The 10000-nt window shown below is 45.2% G+C and overlaps 1 protein-coding gene across 1 annotated transcript in view; it reads right to left on the bottom strand.

The window, feature by feature from the left end:
- The window catches only part of LOC306918843 (unconventional myosin-Va-like), a 111555-nt gene that overhangs the window by 63422 nt on the left and 38133 nt on the right, over positions 1-10000 (bottom strand). The window contains exons 7-11 of the mRNA XM_079531697.1: positions 6876-6957; positions 6603-6713; positions 4578-4684; positions 3945-4210; positions 2481-2562 (exon numbers count right to left, since the gene is read on the bottom strand). Of these exons, the coding sequence (XP_079387823.1) occupies positions 2481-2562; positions 3945-4210; positions 4578-4684; positions 6603-6713; positions 6876-6957 (648 nt within the window). The remainder of the gene's footprint in view (positions 1-2480; positions 2563-3944; positions 4211-4577; positions 4685-6602; positions 6714-6875; positions 6958-10000) is intronic.

Raw genomic sequence — 10000 nt, 5'->3', positions numbered from 1 at the left:
TGATCGAGGGTAGCTACTGGGACGTAAGTCGGGACTTGATCACCCCGGCTGGGTAGCCTGAGTGAGGGGTATGATGTTCGCGAGACCCGAAACCCTGTTGACCTTGGGATACATCACTGAGGATTCGTCCCAGTAAGTCATTTTACACTCGGTTGCATGCTGAAAATAGCCGATCTACAAGCTCACAACATGTCGGAGCGGCCATAAAGCGGCCATAAACTACACAGGTTCATCTCTACTGTTGGAGCAGCCATAAACTACACAGGTTCATCTCTACTGTTGGAGTAGCCATAAACTACACAGGTTCATCTCTACCTTTGGAGCAGCCATAAACTACACAGGTTCATCTCTACTGTTGGAGCAGCCATAAACTACACAGGTTCATCTCTACTGTTGGAACAGCCATAAACTACACAGGTTCATCTCTACTGTTGGAGCAGCCATAAACTACACAGGTTCATCTCTACTGTTGGAGCATCCATAAACTACACAGGTTCATCTCTACTGTTGGAGCATCCATAAACTACACAGGTTCATCTCTACTGTTGGAGCATCCCTAAACTACACAGGTTCATCTCTACTATTGGAGCAGCCATAAACTACACAGGTTCATCTCTACTGTTGGAGCATCCATAAACTACACAGGTTCATCTCTACTGTTGGAGCATCCATAAACTACACAGGTTCATCTCTACTATTGGAGCAGCCATAAACTACACAGGTTCATCTCTACTGTTGGAGCATCCATAAACTACACAGGTTCATCTCTACTGTTGGAGCATCCATAAACTACACAGGTTCATCTCTACTGTTGGAGCGGCCATAAACTACACAGGTTCATCTCTACTGTTGGAGCAGCCATAAACTACACAGGTTCATCTCTACTGTTGGAGCATCCATAAACTACACAGGTTCATCTCTACTGTTGGAGCAGCCATAAACTACACAGGTTCATCTCTACTGTTGGAGCAGCCATAAACTACACAGGTTCATCTCTACTGTTGGAGCAGCCATAAACTACACAGGTTCATCTCTACTGTTGGAGCAGCCATAAACTACACAGGTTCATCTCTACTATTGGAGCAGCCATAAACTACACAGGTTCATCTCTACTATTGGAGCAGCCATAAACTACACAGGTTCATCTCTACTATTGGAGCAGCCATAAACTACACAGGTTCATCTCTACTGTTGGAGCAGCCATAAACTACACAGGTTCATCTCTACTATTGGAGCAGCCATAAACTACACAGGTTCATCTCTACTGTTGGAGCATCCATAAACTACACAGGTTCATCTCTACTGTTGGAGCAGCCATAAACTACACAGGTTCATCTCTACTATTGGAGCAGCCATAAACTACACAGGTTCATCTCTACTGTTGGAGCAGTCATAAACTACACAGGTTCATCTCTACTGTTGGAGCATCCATAAACTACACAGGTTCATCTCTACTGTTGGAGCAGTCATAAACTACACAGGTTAATCTCTACTGTTGGAACAGCCATAAACTACACAGGTTCATCTCTACTGTTGGAGCGGCCATAAACTACACAGGTTCATCTCTACTGTTGGAGCGGCCATAAACTACACAGGTTCATCTCTACTGTTGGAGCAGCCATAAACTACACAGGTTCATCTCTACTGTTGGAACAGCCATAAACTACACAGGTTCATCCAGATGTTCTGAAACATCTTTGTAAAGTTAGTGTTAGTAAAAAACAGGTCAAAGAGTAACGTTTGAGCAGACTAACATCAGTCACTTTCCAGACTGGACTTGTCTGCATGTGAGACATTGAAAAACTGTGTTTTTGAGGGGCTCCGGCCCCTCCTATATACAGGTTTAATGTTTGTCTTTTGTTCAATGTTTGTTTAGTAAACGCCATTGACAATGAAGGGAACATTTACATCATAATGTCCCTCATTACGTCATATATTCTCTGTATTGTTAATGGTGTTTAATGTTTGTGTTTGCACCGTTTGTTTTACATCACCATTACATCACCTAATCAACACGAGTTAGACTTGAATATATTAGCGCCCCTCACTTCACACGGGTGTGATTTTCATGTATTTTTGTTGTACTGTACTTGGTGTGATTTGTACTGTTCTATATGTCTTGTTCTGTTCTATATGTATTGTTCTGTTCTGTGATAATTATGGATCTCTGGGTCTGAAATAAATAAAGCATAACTACCAGGTTGAACTGCTGCTGTAGTTTATCGTAGTTTAATAGTAATATAAATAGTAATATAAATAGTAATAGTAATCTAACTACCAGGTTGAACTGCTGCTGTAGTTTATCGTTGTGTAATAGTAATATAAATAGTAATAGTAATATAAATAGTAATAGTAATAGTAATATAAATAGTAATAGTAATAGTAATATAAATAGTAATAGTAATCAAACTACCAGGTTGAACTGCTGCTAGTTTCTCGTAGTGTAATAGTAATATAAATAGTAATAGTAATCTAACTACCAGGTTGAACTGCTGCTGTAGTTTCTCGTTGGCGTAGTTGATGCAGAACTGCTCAAAACTGTTGATGTCAAACGTTTCAAACCTGAGGAGAAAAAAATACAAATAAATATAAATATTGTAAACTTGAGGCAGTGTTGGTTTCGACAGCAACTTTAGATTTTAGTTTTAGTCACAGTCATTTAGTTTTAGTCACAGTCATTTAGTTTTTGTTAAATTTTAGTCACCTGGAATGTTGTAGTGTTAGTATAGTTGCATTTGACTAAATATCATACGATTTTTTGACTAAATATCATAAGATTTTTTGACTAGATATCATAAGATTTTAGTCGACCAAATCTACAGTTGATTTAGTAGGTCTTTGGTACGACCCGGCCGGGGATCGAACCCGACCTCCCAGTCTCAGGGCGGACACTCTAACCCAGGGGTTCCCAAAGTGGGGTCCGGGGACCCCTAGGGGGTCCTTCAGGGAGTTCCCTAGGGGGTCCTTCAGGGAGTCCCCTAGGGGGTCCTTCAGGGAGTCCCCTAGGGGTTCCTTCAGGGAGTCCCCTAGGGGTTCCTTCAGGGAGTCCCCTAGGGGGTCCTTCAGGGAGTCCCCTAGGGGTTCCTTCAGGGAGTCCCCTAGGGGGTCCTTCAGGGAGTCCCCTAGGGGTTCCTTCAGGGAGTCCCCTAGGGGGTCCTTCAGGGAGTCCCCTAGGGGTTCCTTCAGGGAGTCCCCTAGGGGGTCCTTCAGGGAGTTCCCTAGGGGTTCCTTCAGGGAGTCCCCTAGGGGGTCCTTCAGGGAGTCCCCTAGGGGGTCCTTCAGGGAGTCCCCTAGGGGTTCCTTCAGGGAGTCCCCTAGGGGGTCCTTCAGGGAGTTCCCTAGGGGGTCCCCAGCTAAATGATAGTTAGGACCCAAATGGACCCTTATGGGTCTGTAACTCAGAGAGTGTGCAAATGGAGGTCCATTTGGTCCCAGAAAATGCAATTAAATAGGGGATCTAATTAATGTCTAATACATGTCAAACTGGGGGTCCTGTAAATGAAAGTCTTCTCTTAAGACTTATGGTGGTCCCTGGCATATATTTTCAAACAGGGGTCTGTGGGGCTTATTAGTGTCATGGCAACAGTGTCGGTGTGGGAACATGCATATAGGCTCCTGAGCTCCAGGTGACCGGATCTCTCTGTACCGTCATTCCCCCTGTTGATTCTCAGTAAATGTTTGTGTTACCGTTCACCTCTGGTGTCTGTGGCTCCTTTGGATATATATCCCTTTGGTGTGGTGGCACCGCTAGTAGTAATACTAGTAGTAGTAGTAGTAGTAATACTAGTAGTAGTAGTAGTAGTAATACTAGTAGTAGTAGTAGTAGTAGTAATACTAGTAGTAGTAGTAGTAGTAATACTAGTAGTAGTAGTAGTAATACTACTAGTAGTAGTAGTAGTAATACTAGTAGTAGTAGTAGTAGTAATAGTAGCAGTAATACTAACCCGTAGATGTCCAGTATTCCTATGAAGGAGCAGGTCTTGGCCGAGGCCATCAGAGCGGTGTTGACCCGTACCACCAGCTCGGTGAACAGTCTGCTGTACAGAGCCTTGGCCAGGGCGTCGCGGCCTCGAACCGCGTCGCCGCGCGACACCGGCTTCACGTAGGTCTCCGCCGCCGTCGCCAGCTTCCTGTGGCACAGCCAATGGGACATGTCCGCCACGGCCACGCCCACCAGGTCACAGAACACCCCGAGGTGGGGGTCACCCGCCTGGGAGGGGGGTAGTCGTTTATCACACGCTCTTAATCCAGAGGGATTACAACAACACATGGTGATAGTCCAAAATAGCAGATCTACAAGCTCACAACGCGTCGCGCTGCATGCGTTGTGAGCTTGTAGATCTGCTATTTTCAGCATGCAACCAAGTGTAACATGACTTATACTGGATCTCTTGTCCACTAGTCCCTTCCTAACATTTTAGTCTAGTTTTTATTTGTTGACAAAATCGTCAGTATATTTAGTCCTAGTTTTAGTCATCATAGCTTAGTTTTCATTTAGTTTCCATTTAGCGAAAAAAGGTTTTTCGTCTTAGTTTTAGTCGACGAAAACAACCCTGACGGTGACGCGTTTAACTCACAGAGATGGTGCTGCTGTCAGCCGACGTCTCCTTCACTTCCACGTTGCTCAGGTGAAGGATGGATGCTAGGATCTGGAACACAGCCATCTGGTCTCCTTCACTGATACCTAGGACACAACACAATGTAATGGAACTGGTCTCCTTCACTGATACCTAGACTAGACACAATGTAATGGAACTGGTCTCCTTCACTGATACCTAGACACAATGTAATGGAACTGGTCTCCTTCACTGATACCTAGGATACAACACAATGTAATGGAACTGGTCTCCTTCACTGATACCTAGACACAACACAATGTAATGGAACTGGTCTCCTTCACTGATACCTAGACTAGACACAATGTAATGGAACTGGTCTCCTTCACTGATACCTAGACACAACACAATGTAATGGAACTGGTCTCCTTCACTGATACCTAGACTAGACACAATGTAATGGAACTGGTCTCCTTCACTGATACCTAGACACAATGTAATGGAACTGGTCTCCTTCACTGATACCTAGACACAATGTAATGGAACTGGTCTCCTTCACTGATACCTAGGATACAACACAATGTAATGGAACTGGTCTCCTTCACTGATACCTAGACACAACACAATGTAATGGAACTGGTCTCCTTCACTGATACCTAGACACAATGTAATGGAACTGGTCTCCTTCACTGATACCTAGACACAATGTAATGGAACTGGTCTCCTTCACTGATACCTAGGATACAACACAATGTAATGGAACTGGTCTCCTTCACTGATACCTAGACTAGACACAATGTAATGAAACTGGTCTCCTTCACTGATACCTAGACACAACACAATGTAATGGAACTGGTCTCCTTCACTGATACCTAGGATACAACACAATGTAATGGAACTGGTCTCCTTCACTGATACCTAGGACACAACACAATGTAATGGAACTGACCTCCTTCACTGATACCTAGGATACAACACAATGTAATGGAACTGGTCTCCTTCACTGATACCTAGACACAATTTAATGGAACTGGTCTCCTTCACTGATACCTAGACACAATGTAATGTAACTGGTCTCCTTCACTGATACCTAGGACACAACACAATGTAATGGAACTGGTGTCCTTCACTGATACCTAGACACAATGTAATGGAACTGGTCTCCTTCACTGATACCTAGACACAATGTAATGGAACTGGCCTCCTTCACTGATACCTAGACTAGACACAATGTAATGGAACTGGCCTCCTTCACTGATACCTAGGATACAACACAATGTAATGGAACTGGTCTCCTTCACTGATACCTAGACACAATGTAATGGAACTGGTCTCCTTCACTGATACCTAGACACAATGTAATGGAACTGGTCTCCTTCACTGATACCTAGACACAATGTAATGGAACTGGTCTCCTTCACTGATACCTAGACACAATGTAATGGAACTGGTCTCCTTCACTGATACCTAGGATACAACACAATGTAATGGAACTGGTCTCCTTCACTGATACCTAGGATACAACACAATGTAATGGAACTGGTCTCCTTCACTGATACCTAGACACAATGTAATGGAACTGGTCTCCTTCACTGATACCTAGACTAGACACAATGTAATGGAACTGGTCTCCTTCACTGATACCTAGACACAACACAATGTAATGGAACTGGTCTCCTTCACTGATACCTAGACACAATGTAATGGAACTGGCCTCCTTCACTGATACCTAGACACAATGTAATGGAACTGGTCTCCTTCACTGATACCTAGACACAATGTAATGGAACTGGTCTCCTTCACTGATACCTGAAAGAAGCGCTCCTCTCCACCAATAGGAACCTACCTAACAGTGACAGGCGGTCCTCTCCACCAATAGGAACCTACCTAACAGTGTCAGAGCCGTCCTCTCCACCAATAGGAACCTACCTAACAGTGACAGATGGACCAATAGGAACCTACCTAACAGTGACAGGGCGGTCCTCTCCACCAATCAGAGCGTACTTAACAGTGTCAGAGCCGTCCTCTCCACCAATAGGAACCTACCTAACCGCGTCAGAGCCGTCCTGGTGTCCAGAAGGTGCTTGGCGTCGTCCACTCCCTCGATGGTACAGCTCTGGCCCTGGTTGGTGCACAGGAAGTACTCGGCGCCACCATCTGGACAAACGGAAAACAACCTTAAAAGGTATAGTATAACATTTAAGCCCCAATTAAAAATATATGTATATTTTTACTGTATATATTTTGCATTTTCCCCCCTCTATCAGCCAGGTGTCATGGGGTCACCAGACAGAGGTCATGGGGTCAGAGGTCACCTACCCAAGCGCAGGGTCTTGAACTCTGGGAGGTGGGCGGAGCCACACAGCTGGTAGAAGATGTGGTAGTTACGCTCTCTGCTGGCCTGGAGGACCACAGCAGGGAAGGAAGGGGTTAATCATCATCATCATCATCATCATACTATAATTAACCAAATGTCTGAATGTGTGTCAGAAACACTGCCGTATCTCCTCACTGCCTGCACCAATCACTCCCACTTTTCACACAGGCATTGACCATAATAATATGGAGGTCTTAACGAAGCCCTTTGTTCAATTTAACAAATTATAGATTAATAATTAATTTATTAGTGAATTAAAAATGCAAAATGCACCCAGGGCGCAGTACCCCCCCACGGGGGGGGGGGGGGGGGGGCAATATCTCACAACGGGTAAGGGCTAGTATGAAGAACCACAGAGCAGGGAAGGGTTAACCCATTTTGACCTGAGGACGATTCTACAAAATGTCTTCTAAATCAGGGGTTCTCAACGTTTTTGGCCGGGGACCCCCGAAAATGCCTTGGCAACGTCTCGGGACCCCAGCCCCGCCCCCTCCCGACCCCCAATATAAATTGACTGCTACAATAACCTTAAACCATTTTGGGCGGGAACCCCTTTTGGTGTTTTAAGCATTGTTATAATTTAGCTATTTAAAAATAGCAGACCTACAAGCTCGTAGCGCGCCACCGAGTGGCGCGCTACGAGCTTGTAGGTCTGCTATTTTTGAAAAATCGTGAAAAAAAAAAATCATTCTTTTTTTTTATAATTTGGGGACCCCCTAAAATAATTTGGCGACCCCCCGAGGGGTCGCGACCCACGGGTTGAGAACCCCTGTTCTAAATCCTGACAGTTTCTATATCAGTGGTTCTCAATATTTCACGTCAAGGACCCCCCATAATTATATGTAATTGGCCGCCGACCCCCATCTGAGAATATGTAGTTCCAGGGACCCCCCCCCCCCCTGGAATATGTAGTTCCAGGGACCCCCCCCCCCCCCTGGAACTACAAAAAGTAAATCTCAAAAATAAAAATCTCACGACTGAAAATGTTTGCATGACCAAGTCCTAAAATGCCTTCTGTGACACACACACACACACACACACACACACACACACACACACACACACACACACACACACACACACACACACACACACACACACACACACACACACACACACACACACACACACACACACACACACACAGACAGAGCGAATCATAAGAACTGCAGTCAGGCGCGTGTGCTTGTGCGTGCGTGCGTGCGTGAGCACGCGCGCGCGGGCGTGTGTGTGTGTGAGCGTGCTTGTGGGTGTGCATGTGCGTGTAATATTTGTGACATCGTACAGAACTCATGACACATGCAGTGGTGTAAACTAAGTAACTAAGTACACGTACTTAAGTAACCTGTACTTAAGTACAATTTTGAGTATTTCCAATTTCCAGTACTTTTACTTCTACTCCACTACATCTCAGAGGCAAATATTGTTTTATTATTGTTTATTGTTTTACTACATTTATTTGAAAACTTCAGTGACTTCAGTTTTGGATCATTATTACAAACATACATTAACCACCTCAGCCCTATATGCATTTCGACCATTTGAAAATAGCAGATCGACAAGCTCACAATGCGCCGCCAATGCGACGCATTGTGAGCTTGTAGATCGGCTATTTTCCGAATGCTTTGCATACATTTGAAAACGTGAATTGGCACATTATCTTTATCACATTATCTACTATCTTATAGTATTATCTTTGTACTTTTGCTACTTTAAGTACATTTTGGTGCCTTTTGACCTACTTTTAAATGCCAGACTTTTACTTGTTTAAACAGATTATTTGTACATGGCAGTATTTGTACATGACAGTATCGGTACTTTTACTGAAGTAATACATGGAAGTACTTTCTCCACCACACACTGCATGGTCACATGTTCTCCTGGACACGCTTCTATTGGGTCACATGTTGGGTCACATGACATGGTCACATGTTGGGTCACATGACATGGACACCCTGGGCAATGCTCTTCTCCCTTCTCTAAAACACCCTGGACAACGCTCCACACGTCCCAGACTCTTCTCCCTTCTCTAAAACACCCTGGACAACGCTCCACACGTCCCAGACTCTTCTCCCTTCTCTAAAACACCCTGGACAACGCTCCACACGTCCCAGACTCTTCTCCCTTCTCTAAAACACCCTGGACAACGCTCCACACGTCCCAGACTCTTCTCCCTTCTCTAAAACACCCTGGACAGCGCTCCACACGTCCCAGACTCTTCTCCCTTCTCTAAAACACCCTGGACAACGCTCCACACGTCCCAGACTCTTCTCCCTTCTCTAAAACACCCTGGACAACGCTCCACACGTCCCAGACTCTTCTCCGTTCTCTAAAACACCCTAGACAACACTCCACACGTCCCAGACTCTTCTCTCTTCTCTAAAACACCCCGGACAACGCTCCACACGTACTCCACACATCCCAGACTCTTCTCCCTTCTCTAAAACACCCTGGACAACGCTCCACATGTCCCAGACTCTTCTCCCTTCTCTAAAACACCCCGGACAACGCTCCACACGTCCCCAGACTCTTCTCCTTTCTCTAAAACACCCTGGACAACGCTCCACACATCCCAGACTCTTCTCCCTTCTCTAAAACACCCTGGACAACGCTCCACACGTCCCAGACTCTTCTCCCTTTTCTAAAACACCCAGGACAACGCTCCACACGTCCCCAGACTCTTCTCCTTTCTCTAAAACACCCTGGACAACGCTCCACACATCCCAGACTCTTCTCCCTTCTCTAAAACACCCTGGACAACGCTCCACATGTCCCAGACTCTTCTCCCTTCTCTAAAACAGCCTGGACAACGCTCCACACGTCCCAGACTCTTCTCCCTTCTCTAAAACACCCTGGACAACGCTCCACACGTCCCAGACTCTTCTCCCTTCTCTAAAACACCCTGGACAACGCTCCACACGTCCCAGACTCTTCTCCCTTCTCTAAAACACCCTGGACAACACTCCACATGTCCCAGACTCTTCTCCCTTCTCTAAAACACCCTGGACAACGCTCCACACGTCCCAGACTCTTCTCCCTTCTCTAAAACACCCTGGACAACGCTCCA

This window comes from Electrona antarctica (genome assembly GCF_951216825.1).
Source record: "Electrona antarctica genome assembly, contig: scaffold_86, whole genome shotgun sequence".
Classification (NCBI taxonomy): Eukaryota; Metazoa; Chordata; class Actinopteri; order Myctophiformes; family Myctophidae; genus Electrona; species Electrona antarctica.
This window is presented reverse-complemented; position numbering and strand designations above follow the sequence as displayed.